The sequence below is a fragment of the Balaenoptera physalus genome (assembly GCF_965194825.1).
Source record: "Balaenoptera physalus genome assembly, chromosome: 17".
NCBI lineage: Eukaryota > Metazoa > Chordata > Mammalia > Artiodactyla > Balaenopteridae > Balaenoptera > Balaenoptera physalus.
This window is the reverse complement of record NC_138895.1, coordinates 5,980,668-6,004,857: the sequence shown is the minus strand read 5'-3', so window position 1 is coordinate 6,004,857 and position 24,190 is coordinate 5,980,668. Positions and strand designations below refer to the sequence as shown.

The 24,190-nt window shown below is 41.6% G+C and overlaps 1 protein-coding gene across 26 annotated transcripts; it reads left to right on the top strand.

Moving 5' to 3' along the window:
* Window positions 1–369: 369 nt before the first annotated feature.
* On the top strand, window positions 370–22,825 carry LOC309647045 (uncharacterized protein). 26 transcript variants are annotated; one of them, XR_014255751.1, is made up of 9 exons: window positions 4,396–8,323; window positions 9,340–9,508; window positions 10,312–10,352; window positions 10,444–10,511; window positions 14,272–14,402; window positions 14,873–15,003; window positions 15,358–18,219; window positions 20,015–20,054; window positions 20,616–22,825. XR_014255751.1 is itself a non-coding variant. In XM_082433958.1 (8 exons), the coding sequence occupies exons 3-8, from the start codon at window positions 9,376–9,378 to the stop codon at window positions 15,568–15,570; spliced, it is 717 nt and encodes a 238-aa protein (XP_082290084.1). In that variant the 5' UTR covers window positions 370–459; window positions 8,267–8,323; window positions 9,340–9,375; the 3' UTR covers window positions 15,571–22,825. The 26 variants fall into 26 exon arrangements, 8 of the variants coding, with proteins under 8 accessions (XP_082290084.1, XP_082290088.1, XP_082290083.1 ...); XR_014255755.1 differs by having other exon boundaries at window positions 15,358–18,634; XR_014255757.1 differs by having other exon boundaries at window positions 15,358–18,882.
* The last annotated feature ends 1,365 nt before the right edge of the window (window positions 22,826–24,190 follow it).

Genomic DNA, 24,190 nt, shown 5'->3' with positions numbered 1-24,190 from the left:
GAGAGTGAGAGCAGGAAAGAAAGCTCATGGGAGAAGGTGCGGGTGTGTGTGTGTGTGTGTTGGGGGAATAGGCTGAGAGCTAGAAAAATGCAGCGACATAAATCAGGCTTGTGCTGAGTTTCCTGCTTTTTTATTGGTTTGTTCCCCGTGGTGCTTTCACTAAAAGTGCTTCCTCTTTCTCTACACTCATTTTGTTTCCAGTCCAGAAGGTCTTGGGTGACGTTGGTGAGATTCCAAACATCTGGGTTTTGAGACAGAGAGAGAGAGAGAAAGAGAGAGAGAGAGAGAAGCACGCACGCGAGAGGTCTCCACGGTTAAGTAACTTAACCTTCACAGCCCCCTGGAATGCTCTGCTTCCTGTTTCCAAGAGGTCTGATGACTCTTCATTGCTGGACATCTATTGATCACTGTGGGAATCAGGCCTGATGCTCACCTGTTTACTTAAGAGATAAATAAGAGGTAATCAAGTTTATGACATTTTTCATAATACCCGGAGTTATCATATTACACCGTACCTCAATATGTAATATTTGTATATAATTTTTACATATATCATTACTAGAAGCCCCACATTTAGAGTGTTACTTTGTGCCAGACCCTGAGATAAGTGCTTCACACACATTAGCTCATTTAATCCTCACAATAATCCCAACAGGTAATTAGTGTTATCATTCTTATTGTATAGTTGAGAAAACCGAGGTCCATAGGAGCTACGTGACGTGCTGGAAAATAGTATAACTGATCTCTAAATCTAAGTCTTCCTGGCTTAAGAATCCTGAACAATGATTTTTGTGATATTTCAGTTCATAACTGTAAGTACTAACATGGATAATGAAACTAATAAATGAAGCCGTGAGATCCCCTACTTTGTTCATTTGAGCATGTTTAATTAAAATATTGGTTTTCATTTTCTGCACTTTATTTCTCTACCTAAGTGATCTCTTTAGTAGTGAACAAAAGGGAGATGTGAGCTGTTTTTTCAAGGAGAAAATCTTAAAACATTCAATAAATATGAGGCTCCATACTTGTTACAAATAATTCAAAGCAAAAGTAAGGCATTAGGTTAAAATGCATGGACGATAATGGTGAAAATGACACTTGAATCTACCACATTCCTTCCTTCTAAATTATAAAAGATTGAGTATAATAGCTATCAATTACTTAATATTTTTTATGTATAACTCCAGTTATTTATTGCTATGGAACAAACTACTCTAAAATTTAGTAGCTTAATGCAACAACTACTGTATTATATGCCATAAATTTTGTGGGTTAAGAATTCAGAAATAGCTCAGCTGTCTGGGTCTTCTGCTTCATGTCACATCGCCTGGGGTCACCCAGCAGTTGTCAGCTGATGTTTGGGGCAACTTCGAGCAGTACTGTCCAATCACATATATGCATATAGTTTTAAATTTTCTAATAGCCACATTTAAAAAGTTTAAAAAAGTAGAATTAACTTTAATAGCATATTTTGTTTTCACCCAATACATCTAAAATATTGTCATTTAAACATATAATCAATATGCAAATTTTAATGAGATATTTTTGGTATGTTTTTTGAAATCCAATGTGCATTTTACTCTTATGGTACATCTCAGTTTGGACTATCAACACTTCGAGGGCCCAGTAGCCATGTGTGGCTGCCATATTGGATTGCACAGGTTGCTAGAGACTCCAAGATATCTCTCCTCTCATGCGTGCCCCCCTACTGGAGTTGGCTGGAAGGCTGGGCTCACTGAACTTCTCTCCTTCTCTGAATATCCTCAGGATTTACCATGTGGTTTCGGCTGCGGGTAGTCAGTCTTCTTACAAGGCAGCTCAGTTTCCAAGACACAGAGGTAGAAGCTGTCAGTCCTTTTAAAGCGTGAGTCCTAAACTAGCACAACATCATCTCCTCTGTACTGGCTGTAACAAAACAGTCACAGGCCAGCCCAGGTTCAAGGGGAAGGGAAACTGCCCCACCTCTCAATGGAGGGCTGATCAACGAATTTACAGCTATCTTTAATATTCCAGGAGAACATTTATTAGTTTATCTCAAAGTGTGATACAGTAAAGTTGCATATTTTAAAAACTCTTTACATACTTTTTTAGGATACTGAAATACAGTGTATAATGGAAGTGAAGAAATAGTCACACATATTTTGTAGACCTGGAATTATAGTCATATATGAATTGATTATAGATGTTGAGTCATATATACACTTTTAGAAAGGACAATTTGTCATATGTCATTTATTTCATATTAGATTCTTGATTAAATAACACAATACCTAATATCAACATTGTTCCTACAGGAAAATAAAAAGCATTTTTCTTCTTCCATTATTGTCCAATGCTACCACTATACCACATTGAGAAGCAAGGGGTGCCCATTTTAATTCTACAGTTATTGACAAATCATTATAATTCTTTATCTTATTTCTCTATGGACTTTTATTTTTATAATTGTTCTGCCATGGACTCTAATGTTTTGAGTAATCATTGTTCTGCCAATGATTCTAAACCTTGTTTGGATGAATATTTAACAAACTGGAGATTGTTATTTGTTTGCAAATAACCGCCTGCAAATATGAAAGTGGTGACTATAGCAATTACAAAAAAAAGAGAAACATAGGGACTTATTTCCCTTTTTAAAAAAACTTTCCAGCTATTTGGATAGGTCAGATGAACTCTCATTTATATTGAAATCAATAATTTATGAGTACTAACTACCGAGAAAAAAATTAAAACAAGGGAATAAGGAATTCTATGAACTGCTGTCTCTAGGTAATAATATATTGTGATTCTGAAATATATTAGTTTCATCACTAAGCTAGAGAACAGCAACTGAGTTTGACTAATTTAGCACTGCCATCAAAAGCACTTGACTGTCCCCTGGAAGAAGGCAGCCTCTGTAACTAGTCATAGGATTTGCGCAAACTCATTGTTTTTTTTTGTTTTTTTCATCTTTATTAGATTATAATTGCTTTACAATGTTGTGTTAGTTTCTGCTGTACAACAAAGTGAATCAGCTCTGTGTATCCCTATATCTCCTCCCTCTTGGGCCTCCCTCCCACCCTCCCCATCCCACCCTTCTAGGTCGTCACATGTTTTTGATAATGACAAGTTTCTGCTTTCGGACTTGTCTACTCTCTGTTGAGCAGAGCTGAGATTAGCGATTTTGTCAGGTGTAGTAGAGATCTGTAATGGATCAACCAAGAAATAGTGAACTGGATGAATTTACCAGGTCCATCAAGCCTCAAATTTCATGATGTGCCTGAAACTAAGTGGTAATTGAAACTATACTCACTAAGGCTAGAGAGAAGGGATTATGTTTTCAGTTCAGATCTTCACTGGATTATGCAGAAGATGCCAATATATAAGTTTGCACACAAACCAGACAGTTTCTTTAGTGTGACTTGGTGATTCAGTCATTTCAGCTCTCCCACATGGAACAGCAGAAGCTTCTATAATAGAATTTGATGTGGGAGTTTGGAGGGCACAATGATCAATAAATTTGCTATTGGCTTGTAAGGCACCTGACAAATTCACCATCTCAGAAGTTCTGAATTGAATTGGAACTCTTATCCACTGTACACACTGAATAAGTGAGGCATCAGATTAAAATTAATCTTGTAAATTCAGACCCAAGAAACAAATAAGAGGGATTAACCATGTTAAAAGCCACTGGGCTTTTATGCACTCAACTTATTTATTACTGTCTCACTATATTCTATCCTTCAATTTTATACGAATTGCCAAAGACCATTCTGTAGAAGGAAAGTGGTCTACTATTTATAAAAACTAAAAATTTGAAAATCCACTTATAAAATCCATTACTATGTGCCAGAGGTACTGTGTAAGGCAATGTACCTTTATGTTCCTATTTGTGCTCACCACAAATCCTAAAGGTGAATGCTATTATCATGTCCATTTCACAGATGATAAAACTGAGGCTTGAGGTGGTTAAGTCATGTGACCAATATCGCACAGCTGATGAGTGGCAGATGAATGTGAACCCAGGATTGCCTGTCTCTGGAGGGCTAGCTCTTAACCACCGCACAACAGTAGCAGTAGCAGGAGTGCCAGTAGTAGTCACAGTGGTGATAGTAGTAAATAACTAACATTTGCAGGGTACTTTCTACACATCAGTGCCTGATCTTTATCCCAGACACCTGCCTGGGGCCTGGCAGGACTGAGTTGCCCAGAGAACCGTGTTAGACTAATACAGCACTGCTCAGTGGCCAGCAGTATCCCCAGCATCTGGTGAGTCCCTCGGCTCTGCATCTCCCTGTGGAATGTCTCCCCCGCCTCCCAGAGAGATTTCCAGCAAGTCCCAACAGTGAGACACCCGAGTGCCTTCTCTGCCATCAGCGAGTCTCAGCCATGCCGCCCACACCAGGTCTGGGCTCCAGCAGGGAGGTCTGGGGAAGATCTTTCTGGAGCCCACAAGTTGGGGTTACCCTCACATCTGCTGCTCCCAAGCTCTCATCGTTCTCCTTCGTGCTCAGCAGCCAGCTCTCCTTGTCTCCAATCTTCTGCTAATCATTCTTTAGGTTCAACACTGTGTTTGCAAACATTGTGTGGTTTCTGTCTCCTGGCCGGACCCTGACGAATACAACAGGATATTTTTATAAAATCTTCATAAACAAACGCAATCATTGCACTTTTTTTTTTTTTTTTTTTTTTTAATAGGGGAAGCAACAGAGGCACAGAGCAGTAAGTGTCTTGCTCAGATCTTCTGGTTCTGGTATTCTGTAGGGCCGGCTCTGCTTTATCCCCCTCCGCTTTCAGAGGTTGGAGGTTCCCGGGGCTCGGTCTCCATCATAGTCTGGGCAGGCTCACGATTCTTTAATCTCCAACTAGCACCCTCTTATGGACTGAGTTGTGTTCCCCCAAATTCATATGTTGAAGCGCTAACCCCCCAAGGTGCCTCTATTTGGAGAAAGGGCCTTAAAGAAGGTAATTAAGGTTAAACGAGGTTATAAGGGAGGGGCTCTAATCCAATATGACTGATGTCTTTATAGAGACACAGAGGAAAGGCCACGTGGGGACACAGAGAAGGTGGGCGTCTACAAGCTGAGGAACGAGGCCTCACAAAGAACCGGCACTCCCGACACCTTGACCTTGGACTTCCAGCCTCCAGACCTGTGACAACACAAATTTCTGTTGTTTAAGCCGCCCAGGCTGTGGTACTTAGCACCCCAAAGCTGGTGAATCTTTATCCATACCTCCAGCTTTATTGTTTACCACACATCTGCACATTGTTTTCAAACTTTAATCTTTCCTTTCAAAGTACTCCTCATTATAAATTCTGTATCATAATTAATGGCTTCAATAGTTATGGAGTCACTTGAGCCTCAGACCTCAGAATCTCCCCTTTCCTTAGTGTCTCATGGGTCTTTTAGTCATGATAATTCTAACTACTATATGTTCAAGTTCATTTCCTCCTATGCTTCCTATACCACTTGCTTATATCATGATTTCATTGTATTTGCTTTGTACCTTTGCCGTAGGCAAGGTGATCTCAAAGTGTCTGATCTCTCCTTTTCTGGTGCATCCCTTTTCACTCCAGACCTTAAATCTTGGTCTGATTATGTCGCTTTAAAAACCTGTGACAGCCTCTTACTCCCCGTAGCGATTCCCAAGCTACATCTCACAGAATGTATCCCGAGAGATGTTCCTATAAAAAAGGCTTTGTGGTTTGCCTCACAATGACTGTATGTGTAGTAAAGGCTCGCAAAAGACCTGCAGAAAAGTCTTCTATTTAATTTTATTTAGCCCGGCATTTTTCAAATTCAGGAACTATCTCCCTCACCTCCTCCATCCCATTTTTCCCTCTTTGTACATGTTTGCAGACATTGACGTATAAGATCAAATAATGGCAGGCTCTGTGGTTGTTGACTTTTTGTGCACACCGCAGGTGCTCCATCCACATCTCCTTGAGTCCCTTGATTGTTTCTGAGGGGCTGCACTTAGCCTACTGGAGGTCCTTGCCCACTTCCTTTCCGTGGTGTGACCTGAGCCTGGGGCTGAAGGATCCCAGAGAAGCAGGAAAATCCAGCTGTCTTGCCTCAGGTCTAGATGCTTCTAAGGTAATATCTACATCACAGAAATCCCCGGTGGGCATGTGCTGGCAGGGCGATCAAGGGAGCTCTGCCTAGAATCAGACTCTCTTTGCCTTCCTTGACCTACTTCCTCCCCTCCTGCACCTGGCTCTCCTGGGAGTGTTCATAAACACCTGCAGACAGTTCCCTGTCTCAAGGTGTGCATCTGGGGACCCTGACATAAGAAAGTCCCCCAAGATCCTTTTGATGTCTCTCATTGTGTGGCAGTTATGTGATCAAAAAAGAGCAGTACTTCCATCTCTCTGCCACAGTGACTGACACGGGAGAAAGCAAGCCTTATAAAAACATCTTTCATGCTTTTTTTTCCTACCTCTACTTGGTTAAAAAGAATTCTACACTCCAGTCTGGACATTAAGTTTTCTAATTGCTTTCCACTCCCCACCCATCCCCAATAATATTTAATAATGTTTTCAGAAAGTTCATCTATTTCTGCTTGTATGTTTTGCAAATGGGTTTTACTTTGCTTTGCTACACTTTTGGAAGATAATTCTCTCTAGATAGTCAAGTTAAGTAGATGAATTTCTGTATAAAATATGATCAGGATTCTTAAATATTCAGAAAATTAGGTAAGTATGATGAATTATTTTTATAGAGCTATACAACTAATCAAATTTTTATAAAACTGTGAGTCTAGAGAAATGCTGATTGGGGGCAGATAACTTTCAGGTTAACATTCTACATTATTGTAACAATTCATTCTTAAGTGATAATTCTCGATAAACATGAGCATTGCTCTTTAAAATCTTTCTCCTAAACTAGTAGGTCTTCTTCTACCTGGATCTCTGCTTCTCCATCAGAGGAAATAAGAGCTTCTAAAATATTATGAAATAATGACAAAGTTTGTTTGCTCTTTGGAGGAGGAGATACATGAATATACTTGTATACAAAACCCCACACATTTATTACGGAGGAAACTGTGAAATTTACATGACCTTGATTCCAATTCTGAATAAAAAATAAAAGGAAATAAAAATCTCAGGGCCAAAAGGGGGAAGACTTTTCCTTTTGGTAAACTGGGGTTTGGAGAACTGTCCGGATGGACCGCTGTGGACCTGTCCCTGCTTCTCTGGCTGCTTTCTTTCCTCTGTCTCTCTGACAGTTCCAAAGTCCTTAGAGGATGGCTCCTAAGTATGCATCACTTTTGTTTTGGATTTGCTTTTGTCTTTCCCGGAAGGATGCCTGAGGAGGTGAGGACTGGGGATGGAGGGCACAGAACACAGGCAGCATTTATTTGCATGTGTGAGCCACTTGTAAGGAGAGTCTAAAATGGGAATGAAAGTGTTATAAACGAGAATCTTCCTGAGCTTGAATATTTTTAACCAGTAAAATGGGGTAACAAAATCTTCCCCCCTGTTTTCTTAGAAGATTTAAACAGATCGAATTTGTAAAGAATCCTTACTTGCCAGAGACCAGCTAATGCCCGTTTCTCAGCCTTTTCCACGTGCCCTCACCCTTAAACGTCACTGCGGGAGAGTAAGAAGTCTTGGAATCTGGGGGGCATTATTAGATTGTCACATGTGCTGAAAGACTTCACTTTCGTAAAAACTGGAGTGTGCATGCATGCAATATTTCTGCCCAGACACCCAGGTATGCAAGCATAGGGTGAATTAACTTGAAAGCAACTATATTGTTTTGCAGTGGGTTAATTTCAATTCAGCACACGAGGGCTAGCAGCTGCCAGCGGAGCTGCTCTTTGAATATTTCATTATGAAACTCTATTTATAAGAAAAATTAAGTTTTATTCCCCCCCCACCACCAAATTCCTCTCCATTTTCGTAGGCACCCAGATATTGAGGCCCCGGGCATGCTGCCCAGCAACGTTTCCTGCCTGCGGACACACACCTGCTAACGTGTGTGCTATCATCACTCGTTCTTCCCTGGAGATAACTGTCCATAGCTGCTTCACTGAGGTGTGGACTCCTATGTATTCCTGGATCAGCGATCCCTTTGGAAAAGCTCATTTAAAAAATATTAGAGAACAGCTCTAGCTCGAAAGTAGATTTTAAGCTTGAAATGTATTCCATAAAGGCACATGGTGTTCTCAGGATGCAATTCGGAAGAAGCCACTGGAAGATTTTGTTAAAATATCTCGGTCTTTCTCCAAACCCCTGAATTTATGATTATTCCTTACCACTTTCTACCTACTTTTTTCTCTGCAGATAGAGTATCACTACGTATAATCCACCATAATCAAAATCAAGCAAAAGACAAAACAGGTATGTGGTCAGTTAGAGCAGCGCAGGTATTTTCTCTCTTTTATGCTCCATGTCCATCGTGGCCTTGGTTGATCACTCACTGCTCATCTCTTCCTGGAGAAGGGACATCTGGGTGAAAATCCCAGCTCTACAGCCTTGGGCAAGTTACTTCACCACTCTGTGCCTTGATCCCCAATGTATGACGTTGGGATGGTGCCGACAACAGTACTAACATCCCAGGTTGTTGTAAGGACGAAATGCATGTAAAACACGTAAGAAGTGCGCTGCAGTCAGTATGTTCTTCATAAGCACTAACTACTATTGCTATACATGTATTTCAAAGATATCATTTCCAATGATTTAACCTTAAGATAATTCAAGTTGTGAAAATAGGCTGCTGGATAGGTAGTGTTACAATTCCGAAAAGTTGCATTTTCTTTTTAACCAAAGTATGCATTTATATGTTATTGATTTCCGCTTAAATGATGACTTCTCAAGGCCCATTACTTTCCTTATATTAAGTGCCCATGTCCATTGCAGAAGATAATTCCAATAAGCAGACATACAAAATTTGGGATTATAGCATAAGAGGTGTTAACTTATTTTATTTTAAAAATAGGGAAATTATATGGGAAAACAGCAGATGCACCTTGTAAATAAGTAATGAAAATAATCAAAATTACATACAATTGTAAAAGCAAAGGAAAATATTTAGTATGCATTTAAATTCCATACACATTTGCTGAGCTTCAGCCAGGATCTAGAGAGAATGAGTGTTATACAGTTGTTATCCTGGAGGTTCTCAGGGCAGTGGGAGAGGCAGACAGAGCAAGAGGCACTTGAGTGTAAAGTGGCAACTGCTGTAACAGCGACGCATGGAAATTACTGTGGGAACTGAGTGAAGATGGGGCAGCCATGGGGGAAAAAGGTTTTTGAAAGAAATGAGTGCATTTTTAAGGTTAAGCAGCAGAGAAGGATGCCTTCTGCCTCAGGGAAATGCAATTTAAAACAAGAGGCTATCATTTCACGCCCATCAGGTGGACAAAAATTAAAAGGAAGACAATATCAAATGAATGAGAAGATGCCTCGGAATAGAATTCTCATATGATGCTGGAGGGAGTGAAAACTGGTCCAAATGCTTGTGGAGCGATTTGGCAATACCCAGTAAAACTGAAAATGCACATCTTCATGCTGTTCTACTCCTAGGTACGTATCCCGGAGAAACCCTCAAATATGTGCATAGGAAACAAGAAAATGAATATTCATAGTAGCACTGTTCATGAGAGTGAGAAATGGGAAATAATCTAAACATCTCTCATTAGGGAGATGAATAGTAACCCATTGTTAGATATTGTTTTATATTCATGCAACACATTTTTAGACAACAGTTAGAATGAATGAAATAGATCTATATTTCCCTCCAAGGCAAAATGTTGAAGGAAAAAGTAAATTAAAAAAAAAATCCATATACGATCATACCATAAAAATTCAGAGTAGAAGCTGACCTTTAGGGAGGGAAGAAAAAGGACAGGAATGGAAGAAAAAAGGGAATTTAAATTTTGTGTACAATCTCTGATTCCCACGTAAGCTGGACAAGCAGACCCAGTTTGAGGCCCACTGGCCTAGATCACGGGAATGGAACCCTGAGAGGCAGGTGCCAGGAAACAGGAGAGGCGGAGATAGAAAGGGAGGTGGGGTTACCGAAGGCAAGGTTTCCTATGTCCGGTTTTTTATTATCATTAGTCCTGCCTGCCTTCATGGGCACAAAACCCTTCCCCTCTTCATCTTCCTGCCTGTGTTTCTTTCCTATTTACCCTATTCCCTCCCTATTCCGGGATCCCTTCCCACGGCAGCTTTTCAGATGCCCAGTTTCAGAAACATTGTGGGTGAATCAGTGGCAGAGACTGGTCAAGGAGCTGTAGGTATTTTTCTTTATAAAAAATAAATCTAAATTTACAAACAACACATATACCTGTTTGAAGTAATTTTTTTGATTTCACATTTTTTAGAGACTTGTCGGAGAAGAGAGGAAGATGGTTTGGGCGAAGAAGTAAGAGAGCTCTTTTCTGACAGTCCTGGAATAGATGGGTAGTTTCATGCGCCACCTTTGAAAATGACTCACAAGTACGACATCTCTCCAGAGTTCTCCGGACAAACCGTGTTATGACCACGTGGGCCCCCTCTGCTGTCTGCAGCCAGGGGCCCCCAGGTAAGCTCAGGTGCTCTGTCAAACCGCATTTCATCAGGTTCTGTCTACTCTCAGGTGACCCCAAACAGATAACCACACTGAATGCTTCCCGATGTCACGGCGAAATGGCCCCTTTATCTCTGAGATAAATCACGGAAGAGCAGGGAGCAGATTGAAAGCAGTTTCAGCCAGGACAAAGGGCAGCACGATTACGGGTCTCCCCCTTGCCTTCAATACACTGACACGTATCTTTCTGGGATAGAAAATATAGAACATGAGAATAATGCTCATTATGGGATAGCACCGACGTCTGTAAGGACCTAATAGGTTAACCCAATGTTATGGTCGTATATTGGATTGCCTTTGATCATTTTATTTGTGACTTCCTGGAGATCATTTGAAATAGCTTTTCGTGTTAGTATTGATAAGTGTGTTTCTCGAGCTGTCAAGCTCCGTATTCACATCTTTCGAGAAGACTGAAGCTTAGCGTTCTCCCGTCTCTTCCTCCCTGACATCCCTTTGCTCACCTCCGCTCACCCCGCCTAGAAGATTGTGAGCCTCACTGCCGGGAAGTACTCCCTGCTCTTCCAGGACTGTTTCTCTTTACTGCAGTCTCTTGCTGCGCAGTTTCTGGTTCTCTGCTTTCCTCCTGAAGTTTCCTTACTGAGTTTGAACACCCTCCAGGTGTTCTTGCCTGAAAGGGGGAAAACCACCACCACCCGCTGGACCGATGACCCTCTCCTCCAGCAGCCCGTCTGCTGTCTCCCCTTGTCTCCAAGCCTGTTGGCTGCGGTCTGCACCACCTTTATTCAAGTAGCCTGCCCTGAGGTCATGAGCACGCCCACGACGGACAGAAACAAACCCTCACGCCCATGTCTGCATCCCCCTGGCTGTCCTGGGGTCCTGTGGACAGCTGTCACCCAGGCCTTCCTGCCATACTTTGGGTTTTCATTTTCATGGAAGGTGTCTGCTGAGCTCTGGTGTAAGCAGGGCCCCACTGAGCTGAGACCGAAGACATAGCCCAGGAATCACAAGGATTCTCTCCCTGTGAAACTTGGAGGATCTTTGCCAAGAAAGATTAGAGATCTGAGTGGCCTTGGAGATGGCCTGGGGAGAGACCATAGAAGCAATAATCAGAGACTGCCGCTCTAGACTACGGGAGATATTTACCATGACTTTGCTTCTCCTAGAAGCCAGCTAGTACATAAGCTGAGGTTATGTATTTTTTAAAAATTTTATTTTATTCAAGTGTAGTTGATTTACAATGTTGTGTTAATTTCTGCTGTACAGCAAAATGATTCAGTTATACATATATATAAATTACTTTTCATATTCTTTTCCACTATAGTTTATCATAGGATACTGAATATAGTTCCCTATCCTATACAGTAGGACCTTGTTGTTTATCCATCCTATATATAATAGTTTGCATCTGCTAATCCCACACTCCCAACCCACCCCTCCTCCACCCTCCCCCTCCCCCTTAGCAGCCACAAGTCTGATCTCTATGTCTGTGAGTCTGTTTCTGTTTTGTAGATAGGTTCATTTGTACCATATTTTAGATTCCACTTATAAGTGGTATCATATGGCATTAGTCTTTCTCTTTCTGACTTACTTCACTTAGTATGATAATCTCTAGGTCCATCCAGGTTGCTGCAAATGGCATTATTTCACTCTTTTTTATGTCTGAGTAGTATTCCATTGTAGATATATACCACATCTTCTTTATCCATTCATCTGTCGATGGACATTTAAGTTGCTTCCATGTCTTGGTGTGTTCTAACTTCATTGATTTACATGTGGCCAGAGGACATGCATTTTTATTAAAAATATAGGGCATCAATAGCTCATGGTTAAAAACTCAACAATTTAGTGATATATTTAATACACATACATATATATAATTATTTTCTCCGTTTCCCACTTTTCTAAAATAACCACACTAGCTAAGCATTTGTTTCAGGCATGTATGCATATACTTTCAAGCTTTCTGCTGATACTCTATGTAATGAGAAATAACTTTAAATAGAAACAGAATCATGCCTCACACACTACTTTTCAACTTGCTTTTGTCATAATGATCATGGATATTTTACCATGTAAATATTTATACTGTACTTATTTTTTAAATATCTATATAGGATACCAATGCATATGGTATTCCCATGCCCAAATTCCATTTGTCAGGAGTAATAACATAAGACATTTCTTGCTTTGGACTAAACTGCTACTCTTCAGTCAAACAATTCATGTGCCTAATCTAATTTTCCCAGTTAGTTGGATGGATGATTGAATTATTCACAGTGGTTCAGTATGAGGTTTTAATTTAACTATGAGACAGTTATAACATTTTTTAAAATATTTATTTATTTGGTTGCGTCAGCTCCTTAGTTGCAGCACTTGGGCTCCTTTAGTTGAGGCAGGTGGGCTCCCTAGCTGTGGCTCGCCGGCTACTTAGTTGTGGCGTGTGAGCTCTCAGTTGCGGCATGCATGTGGGATCTAGTTCCCTGACTAAGGATGGAACCCAGGCCCCCTGCATTGGGAGCACAGAGTATTCTCCACTGCGCCACCAGGGAAGTCCTGAGACAGTTATAACATTTGAAACCAATTTTTAAATAAGGAAACCAAAATTTTCATAGCCTTGTAGAGTCTAAGGATTGGACTTGAAAGGTCACCTGAAAAGCCACCTATTTATGTGAGAATCTGCTCTACATCATTGAAGCCCAGAGGTCATTAAGCCTCATTTGTATATGGCCAATTACAAGGAAATCACTATTTTCAAAAGCAGTAAATTCTTTTGATGCTCTAGTGGGAGAAAGCCTGGGTTTGGGGGCCCCCCACCCGTGGGTTGAACTTCCCTTCTTTTATATCACTGGATTTAGACATTAAACAAGTTACTAACATGTCTCTATTGGATACAGTGTGGTTTATGTTAAAACTATATGCTCAGACTTAAAGCATTGCTCTTGATATGAAAAGCCTTTGGAATTTAGAAAATCCCTTTTTCTCTCTCTGGAGCCCAGATTTCAAGTTTATTGCCTCATTGAAGGAAAAAAAAGAAGCCTAATAAGAAACTCAGAGCCAAGTCAGGGCACTTTGTTCTCAGCTGTATTTTCCCTCTCTGAAGAAATGAATGACTGTTAGTTATTGGGAAGGGAACCTCAGGGCAACAGAACGTGCAAGGATTGAAAATCCTTTGGAAAATATTTTTCCAGGTATTATCCCGTCCTCTGTGCTGGGTGAGCTGCGCTGTGTGCACACTTCAGGGGGCCCCAGAGCTCTGTTTCCAGCCTTCATCTCTTTTGAAGTTCAGTCCTGCAATGTGAGCAGTTGACTAGCTATGTTTGTCTGGATTCATCAGTTCTACACACTTACTGATCACCTTCTGTATACCAGCCTGATAGCAGAGATGAAAAACTGAATAAGATAGTGTCCTTTGTTAAAAGATAAACTGAGGCATATTCAAAATTTTAACAGTTTGAGCAAGAATCGGTTTGAATCAGGCAGCGACAAACAGGAAGTACTTAGGAGCCCACCACCAACAGGAGCTGGGGAGACACTTTAGAGAGAAAAGGCAGAAGCAGAGTAAGGAAATTGTTGGTTGGTTATCGCTAAAATCCCACTTGGCTGCTTGTGATTGGATGTCCTTAGGTTTTGATTTTGTAACCTTGAGGCCAGTGCAGGCTTAGGTTTTGAGTTACTTACATAGGCTGCCTCAGCATTCGAGCCACTTCAGCCTGATGGCCTCCTTGGTTAATTAAGTTCACCCCTTGTTCTCAAGGCCCCTGGGAGAGCTGGACCAGAAAATGGGGGACCATAAGCTCCCGTGTGAAGACCAGGCAGTGCTGGAGCGGATGTTGCTTAGATGGAACCCTGATGGAGTTCGCAGTCCGGACTTGCTGAGCGTGTGGGGTAAGAGGTGAGGATTAGAGGCTGCATCTTGGAAAGAACAGAAATAAAGGAAAGAGCATTCCAGGCATAGTGATCAAACCCAAGACGCTTGAGAGAACATCTGTTTCTAGGGAGTCACAGGCAGGGCGATGTGAATGGTGTGCAGAGGAAAAGCAGGCAGTGATGAGAGATGAAGGGAAAGTAATTTTTATTGCTGCCATAACAAATTACCCCCAACATAACATTTTCAAACACCTAGCTCTTATCTCCCAGTTAAGTCAGGGGCATCCCAGCGGCATTGCCTGCTTAGAGTTTCATGAGGCTGCTAGTTGACAGGGCTGAGTCCCTTTCTGAAGGCTCTGGGGAATAAGCTACTTGCAAGCTTCTCCGGGTTGTTGGCAGAACCCAGTTTCTTCTGTGTAGGACCGGAGCCCCATTTCCTTGCTGGCTGTCGGCTGCGGCCACCTTTAGCTGCTCTCTGGTTCTTCCAGATGACCCTCTACATCTCAGACACAACCATGGAGTATCAAACCCTTCCCCTACTTTGAGTCTCTCTGACCTCCCCCCTCTGACTTCCTCTTCTGCTTCCAGGGTGGGGCAGTGCTCTGCTTCAAGTGCTCATGTGAGTTGATTGAACCCACCCAGATAACCCCAAACGATCCCCCCCCCACACATCCTCAAGGTCCTTCACTTAATCACACCTGCAAAGTCCTTTTGCCACGGGGATACAGGCATGGGCATTGTTGGGGGGCATTCTGCCTACCACAGTTGGATCACCAGTCCCGAGAGATGGTCTCGAGGCATGTGTGTGCTTGCACACAGGTACACATGTCAGGATGCTTTAGTCAAATCTGGGAAACACGGAATAATGTATCCCTTTCCTGGAGATTCAAAAAACACACTTTGATGTTAAAGACTATGATGAGGAAACCTGTGTGACTTTTTCCCAAGGTTCCCCAAATTTGTTTCGCCTTAGAATCTTTTTCTCCAGGTTCCAGTTCAAGATGGCGACTTAGATCCTGAACCCACCTCCTCCCACAGACACGTGGAATCTGTAGCTGTTTTACAGGGAACAAGTTCCTCTGAAAAAAAAACTAAACACGGGCAGAGCGACCCCTTCACATCGAGCAAACAAGAGGCAAACCGCATCAAAGAGGGGAGGAAAGGCTGGGTCACTGTCTCACTGTAAACCCCATCTCCAGCACAGCTACCCACATTTGGGAGGAAACTCAGAGCCTGGACCTTCTCCCTGAGAGCTGAAGGGTTTGTGGCCCGCATCAGGCATTCAGACTTTTACGCTCCACACCTGAGAGACCAGCCCCACAGATATCTGCGTTGAAGTTCCAGGGGTTTGCGCCCACGAGACCTGCGGGCTGTGGGAACCGAGGAGCAGCTCTTACAAAGATTGGGTACAGACTCACCCAGCCCAGGGTCCAGCACAGGAGCAGCCCTTTGAAAAGCACCCAGACTTTATGTGAGAGAGACTCACTTGCTGATTTTAAAGCATTGGTCTGAAGGGTAGGGGCCGGGATGTTCTCTGGGGGAGAGGCTGGAGGGCCCTATCTGCCCACTCTCCCTCTGCCTTGATAAAGCTGGTGGGCACCATTTTTTTTGGTTTCTTCTTTTTTCTTTCTGTTCTTTTTCCTTTTTCCTCCCTTTTTCTGCAGCTGCCATCTTACATATTATATTATATTACATAGGAAGTAGTGAACACTTCCTATGTAGTAGTATGAGAATCCACAAAAGACTTTCATTTTTTTAGCTTTTCTTAAAAGATCAGATCTGGAAACTGGGCTGTATTTCTAAGTGGTCGTTATCTGTTGGAGCTGAGTAAGTGGCTTCTCCTTTAGCTGGGTGGCTAGTCTCCCAGCCGATTCGTTCCCAGGTGTCAAGCACATGTGATGCCTGCCTGGCCCCAGTAGAGTTTGAGTTTTACAACACCTGTCTCACTGGGGTTTCAGGAGGGAAGCTGTGTCACTTCTATTGTTTATTCCACTTTCTTTATGTGACTCTTTGCTCTGAATCTTATCTAGGATAAGATTATGTAAATTGCAGTACATTACATTTCATTAGAGTGGGTCTCTTAGTAATAATTAGTAGTTTTCTGTTTTCCACTTTAGGGGGACCCAGCCCCTTTCTCAGCAGCAGGGTCTTCCCCTGAGATCTGAATATGTTTATGGATATTCCAAAGAGATTGTCCTAACAAAATCTCAACAATGTTCATTTTGAGGCTGTATGACACTTTGAGCTACAAAACAGGAGATTTAAATCATAGAGAGTGTTGAGGTATAAGTGCAGGAGAGAAAATGTGGATTCTTCTGTGCATGGCTGCCAAAATAATGTTCTGTAGCACGGCTGGTTTCTCAATCTGGAACAAGATTCAAGTTTAGGAACTTACATCAGGAAACAACATTTCTATGCTAGATTCAAGTTTTACTTTTAACTCCTGGAGTAGGGATTTGCTATTCTTGGGCCAAGTCTTGGGCTGAATCTTGATCTTCCTCTAGTAGAGACGGGATGCTTGGACATTTTAGGGGAAGTGAAATTTTCCCATATCTGCTTGATTGTCCATCAAGGGTGAGCACATGCTCTTCTAATGGAACAATTTATGCACGTTTCTCTTTTCTCTATTTTTATTTTTCCTTCTCTCATCCCTCCAGGCTCCCCCTGCAAGGACATTCTATGCTCTGGGGAGCCTCTCTTAACCGACCAAGGCTAGGATAGGTGCCCTTCCTATGTGCAGCCATAGATCTCTGTACATGCTTCTAAAAGACATTTTCACACTATTTATTAAGTGCTTGCTTTCTCACGTGTCTTAATGCCACACCTGAGATTCTCAAGGGCAGGGACCTTGTCCTTCATCACTGTTCCCTGTTATCACTTATAAGGAACCTTGGCTTAATAGCTAAGACTCAAATTACTCCCTAGACGTGAGATTCAATAACCTTTATCAGGCTTTTACATCAAAATACTGTTCTCCGAACGCCACCATTTTACAATCAGGTCACATTTACTCAATATTTTATTAAACAAGTCCCCAGTATGGGAATAAATGAAACAGTTTCATTTGTACTTTTACTTATAATATTAATTGTGGCCCCCAATACATCCTCCTGTTTTGTAGCTCCTTAGGGAAACTACTGTAAAAATTTAGCATGTGTTCTTGTGTGTCATTTAAGACCGGAGTTAGCTCTATGTGACACTACCATAAGTAACTACAGCTGACCCTTGAACAGCACGGGGGTTAGGGGCACCGACTCCATGTGGTTGAAAATCCACATATAAGTTTACAGTTGACCCTCCATATCCAAGGCTTTGAATCTGTGGATTTGACCAACTTCGGGTCATGTAGTACTGTTGTACGTATTTAGTGAAAAGAAAATCCATGCATTAGAGGACCTGTTCCACTCAAAGCCATGTTGTTCAAGGGTCAGCTGTATAACACCTACAAACTTTCAAAATTACACTGTTAAAAAAATAGAATAAGTTTTTCTCCAGAAGTCGTGAGTGATTCAGTCTCGGTCAGTCAGAGCCTTGGCTTCCTCTGGCATCAGTGGTTGGTTGGAGAATGGATATATCACCATCAAAGTTAATGAATGACAGCCAGATATTTGCTGAGGCTTCTGGAACTAAAAGGGACAATCCTTCCCCTCTGCAGAGTACCTAGAAACCGTCACTGAAATTCTCTCCTCCATCTGGCTAATGTATGAGGCACATGAGAATGAGATCTGCACAGAGGGCAGCAAGAATGAAAGACAGAAGAAACCAGCACATAGTAATTTTACTTAAGTTCTGACCAGGACTTTCCTGAATTCAGTCCTACCTCTAGACTTTTTAGGTATGTGGAATAATTAATTAATTTCATTTTGATTAACTCAATTTGGTTTGGGTATTCTGTCACTAACGACATTTAATTGGAGGAAACTGATTCCAAAATATCATTAGGAATTACTAATAATATCTTTCCCAGTGTTTCTGGGTTGATAAGAGAATAGTATTTCTTCTGTTAGAAAACCTGTGCATTTCTATGAACTTGTTCTCTGAATTAGAGAAACAAACCTTTTTGCCTAGGTGAAAGAATCGGCAATTCTTTAAACAATTCAAAAATTAGTAATAGTGTTGGAAATGTTTGCATGACTAGAATGGTTCCATCTGACACTGTTCATGTGTTTTGAAATCCAAGGGGCATTTCAAAGGTCAGACCTGGAGGACTACATAATCAGAAATTTCAAATGACCTTCTGTCTTGGAAGAGTAAGAAGGGGGATTTCCTCCCTCCACCCTCTCTTCTCCCTCCCTTGACAAATACCCTTCTTCTGGGCAGAGGCAGATTCGGGTCTTGGCTTCCGTCACGCGCTGACAGTTTTTTGTTTATCTTAAGTGAGAAATGGACAAAAGGAAACACAAAACAGATGAATGGGCAGAAGTATGAATAAACAACTTTCACAGCTGAGTAACAGATGGCTGCAGGACCTCAGTGACTACACAAATTGATTTGCAAGGTTTCTGGAAGGGGACACTTGCTAATGTTTTTCTCAAGCAAAAGTTACAGTGATAGAATAAAAATGATCTCCTCTTGGTTACTTTCTGTAAAAAAATAACATTGAATTTATATTATAATACCGCCAACGAACTGTGCTGGGTGTTCTTTGTTTGTTATAAATAGTGAGTGGGCAGCTGGGGATACCAAGGAGAATAAAATGACTTCCCCACTCCCGTTCATTCTCCCCTCACACCCACCCCTTCCCCTGAAGAAGTTCTTAGGTGAATTGAGGAGAATGTCTTGCAAACACATGCATGACAGTGCATGCTGGGAGAATCCATAGCGCGGGTTTGGATGCCATGTTGCCAACAGTGAGAGACGGGCAAACATCAGGGCTTTAGAAGCAGACAAAGTAGACTGCATCTTGAGTGGTTCTGCCTGACTTAGCTCTTCAGAGCTCCCACTTTTCCTGTAAAACTAAAATAATAATACTTATACCTTTATTTGCTCAGCCAACATTTACTAAAAGCTGTCTCTGGTCTTCAGGCGTGCGGAATAGAATAAGTGGGCAAAGGAAGCAGCACATCCTTCTGGTGGGAAGGTCTGACGGCTGTCACTTTCTCAGAGGACAACCCATCGGGGGTTTATTTGGAAGGCAGCTGTGGTTGGAGCAAACACACCCTGGAGCCAGATTCCTGTGAATGTCCTAGCTCCGAGCTTACTGTGTGACCTTGGGCAAGTTACTCAGCTTCTCTGTGCCCCACGTTGAAATGTGCCCACTTTGAAAAATTAGGATACTAATAGTAACAGTCTTACTGAGTTATTATAATTAAATTAACTAATAATACATATAGAAACTTTCGTACAGGGTTTGGAACCTAGTAAACCCTAAAGAATAGTGAGTGTTATAATAAAATGAGACAACATGTAAAGTACAGAGTGAGGTTCCCAATTCCTAAATAAATGTCTAGTAAATATTTTGTTCCCTGCAGAATAACTAAGCACAGCACCTCATCTTTTTTTTTTAACTTGTTATTTTATATTGGAGTATAGATGATTAACAATGTTGTGTTAGTTTCAGGTGTACAGCAAAGTGATTCAGTTAGACATACACATGTATTTATTCTTTTTCAACTTCTTTTCCCATTTAGGTTGTTACATAATATTGAGCGGAGTTCCCTGTGCTATACAGTAGATCCTTGTTGGGTATCCATTTTAAATATAGCAGTGTGTACATGCCAATCCCAAACTCCCTAACTATCCCTTCCCCCCATCCTTCTCCCCTGGTAACCATAAGTTCGCTCTCTAAGTCTGTGAGTCTGTTTCTGTTTCGTAAATAAGTTTATTTGCATCATTTCTTTTTAGATTCCGCATATAAGCGATATCATATGATATTTGTCTTTCTCTGTCTGACTTACTTCACTCAGTATGACCGTCTCTAGGTCCATCCATGTTGCTGCAAGTAGCACCTCATCTTATAACAGCTTATTATTAAGTTTTTTTATTATTGAGATTTTTTTATTAGATAATAAGCTAAGTATCATAAGTTAAAAGTATAAGATTGTCTCACTCGAATTTGATAATTTTAACACAGAATGCTATAACCAGACTGGAAAATCTAACAGCCTCTTAATTTGGCTTCCACTTAATTAATTAACTGATCATTTAAATTAATTATTAATTCTCTTATTGGGCTAAGCCTATGAATTTTGTCAACCCCAGCGTCTAGTACTTTCTTTCTGGATTTTGCAGCAGGGCGATCCAAGTCCCTCTGCTGCAGATGTAGGAAAACAGCTGGCTGCCCTATTGGATGGGGGCGCTACGTGCAGTGATTCACAGAACGTGAAGTCAACCAGCGCTCTCCACTTCTGAGAAATGCTCGGCGATGGGTTTGGAGCTGTGGACACCGGCGCACGCTGGCTCCCGGGCACCCATTTTGCTGGAGCGACCCATCTTGGATGTTCTCTTTTTCTCACACAACTGCAGAGGTCTGTCCACCAGGGCCCTGGCACGATTTTTCACAAGCTCCTCGTCACGCCGGGCGAGAGGCCCTTCCTGCCGTTGCTCTGCCGTGGTCAGCACTGCTGGAAGCCTGGTCCGTCTCCAGAACTGAGGGAACCGCCAGCGTGCGGGGGACCAGGGAGGAGAGGCTTGCAGGCGCTGCCTGTGTGGTTTTGTAACACCTGCACCACCAGCCCTGCCATCAGGAGCACAGAGATGCAGAGAAAGAAGCACACACAGTCCCTGGCACTCCTTCAGTTTTTATGGCCCTAGACAGACCAGCACATGGCATGTGGCCTGGGGCCTTCTGCTTAGAACTTCTCCTTTTGGTATTGCTAAAAAAACTTCTTTTTTTAGTTCTTTTAAGGAGAGAGCTGTGTGGTCACTTGCTGCCTCTGCACCCTTTGCAAGGGCTTGGCATCATGGAGCTGTGTTAGAGACAGGCCGGCCTTCTAGGTGCAACTTAGTGCAGTGAAATAGCACCTTCATGAGTGGCGCTTGACCGGAAGGAATCCAACATACAACCAGGATGGAGTTTGGAAGTGTGAATCCTTTTGCTAAAACCGCATAGAAATAACACTGCATCTGAAAGCGCATCCCCGCCCTGGCCTCGCGTGGACCCTCTGGGTGAGGCTCCCTCTGGGCCCCGACCTCTGTATCTAATGGTGGCAATGAGAAGTAAGTAGATGGGCTTCTGAGAAAGCAGCTTCTTTCTGATAAAGGAGCAGGCCTGGGAAGCAAGCTTGTTATTATGTCCTCTTCCCCTTGCTTCTTGCCTTTGAATATGGTGATAGGACTAATGTTTGGAACTGTTGCAGCTATTCTGGGGCAATGAGGCAAATGACATGAGAAAAAAAATTATGTAACCATATGTACTAGTTTGCCTAAGACAGTCCCAGGTGAATCCTGCTGTCACAGTGTAATTATTGATAACACCCCCTTTCACACTCAAAAGTGTCCCGAATTAGACAACAAATTTATAGTCAGTCTCAGAAAAAAGCTTCAGATGCTTAAGCTGATAGAGAGGAAAGAATGATAACATCAGTGTTGCAGAGTGACTGGCCCAGCTCTGGATGATTTATCTCCTAATCTGGATTTTAAGTAAACAGCAAATGTCTCCTGTTAAGGCCTGGGTTAGTCCAGTTTTCTGTTACTTTCAGCTAAAAGCATTCTTTCCTGATATATTTATCCTCAGCTCAGGGATTTTGGAGTGCAGTTACAACTTGACTATTACTTTCAGACTAAAGCCTTTTAAAGTTCTGAAGTTTTTGGCTAACTTTTTCTTATCTATAATTCCTGAATTGGCATGACAATTGCTGAAATATTGCACAGAAGGCTTATTTTGTGATATTTCCAGTAGGAACCAGAAGTGGAAGTGTCAAAATTCTCACCACAAAGCTTGTTAGGAGGTGTTCCACCCAAGCTGGCAACCCCAGGGGGTTTGGAAAGTACAAATAAGAGGTATAAAAACACCTTCCTCTGTTCATCTGATTTTCCAGCTTCTGGGGTTTCAATTTTTCCAAGTAGACAGTATGCTTCCCGTAAATCTTTAAATGTTTAAATGATAACCTCTTCCTTTAATTTGTTTTAAATACAGAGCAAATTGTCAAGGAGATGAGGACTAGAATTCTGGAGGAAATTATACTTTACTGTCTATTAAATCTGAAAAGAGTTTCAGAATATTTTTCTCTTTGGAAGAAGTTAAGATGGTCCACACACTAAAAGTAGTGAGAGGAAAGAAAGAGAAGAAATTGGACCAGGAGAGAAAGTTTCAGCTCTCTAAGGAACACAGAGCACCTGAAAGGCATAAGGGTATACCGAAGCATGGCTTAAGGACGTCTGATAGATGTGACTGAGGCTTATGAACTGGATCTACTTTAATGTTTTCTGTAAGACAAAAATCTAAGATGGGGTTGTTCTAAAATCACTTATGACTATTAAATTGTATGTCTTTAAAAACACCTTCTACAAAGGCTGGTTATTGGGGCGTTCTACATTGATTAGGGTTACACTGCTTTTGATATAGTAGCACAGTGATGTGGATAAATTGCTACATCCGCTTTGGGGGCATGAAGTTTAAGCAAACTACGTACATATCCGTCAACCTAACAATACTTTTTTCCAGTTAATTGGGCTACTGGGAAGCAAACGCAGGAGTCCTTAGTTTATCACATTGAACACAATGTATCAATACAGCAACATGCTGGGGGTTGTCTGGGCACCTCAGGAGTCCTTCCTAAGCAGAACAGTTCAAGCAGGAGCCACAGGGGCACCAAAAAGCCCCTGGAGGAATTTGGCTGGATCGCTGGTAACACTCACAGTTACCTCACACTTTTGTTACTGCTTTTCTCCTCTTGTAAAGCTTAAGTGAGAAGACGCTTTGCTTACTTAACATAACTTCTAGTAAGAAGATATTTTACATTAAACCTATAAGCAATTTTCTTCCAAATCCAGCTATTAAGAAGAAAAAGATGAAAGGAAACTCTTAAGAAAAATTTTTTTTCTGGTATTTTGGAACTTAAGGAGAGTGAGGAAAATAAAGCTGCATGCTTACTGAAGAGGAGAGAGTAGATCCCCCCGCCCCCCAAATTCGTAGATTATAGGAGAAAAAAAAAACTAACAACTTTGAATTGTGAGCTTGGGGAAAATCTGTGACATCCACTTTCTGTACACTTGCTAAATAGAACATGAATGTTGGAATGATACAGATGCCAAAGGTTGATTTTTAAAGACAATATTGACGGTCATATTGTAACAGCGCTGACAGAACAATTCTGTTTCCTGTGGAAACGCTGTCAGGCACCAGGAGAGAAGCTACAGACACGTGCACATTACTTCTCACCAATGACACTCAGTGGTACTAATATTTAAGTGGGTTTCCTGAAGTTTCTCTTCCAGGAAATGTTGGGCTGGCTTAATCCATTAACTCCTGCAAACACAGAGTTTGTAATACAAATTTTAAAGTTTACAGACCTTAGCTTGGTCGCTGAACCCACTTTTCTTTCTCTTCCCAAGAACTTAAACCTGTGCCCTGAGGAGTAAGTTGGGAACAATTTAGGCTTGTGTAGCTTACCTTGCAGATGCCTTTTCTCCAAACTGCATTTACTTGTGCCGATAAAGCATACAGGTGTTAAAAATAAATCAAAACATCATAGAAAGGTTTACAATGAAAAGGTATTCTTGAAAGTATAATTATAGTTTTTCTGGTCATTATTTGTTAATGTCTGACACCACCACTAGACTGTTCTACCCTGGAGGGGATTGGATTTTTGTATTCAATCAACAATTGCGACAGCCTTTTCCTTCATGCCTAACGTAGGGCTTGG

Excerpts from the sequence above, each read along its gene's own strand:
- LOC309647045 (XM_082433958.1), top strand. The coding sequence starts at position 9,376 with ATGAGAAGATGCCTCGGAATAGAATTCTCATATGATGCTGGAGGGAGT. Across the intron at positions 9,509-10,311 it reads TCATGCTGTTCTACTCCTAG|AGACTTGTCGGAGAAGAGAG; the intron begins GTACGTATCCCG and ends CACATTTTTTAG. Across the intron at positions 14,403-14,872 it reads GGACTTGCTGAGCGTGTGGG|ATGACCCTCTACATCTCAGA; the intron begins GTAAGAGGTGAG and ends TGGTTCTTCCAG.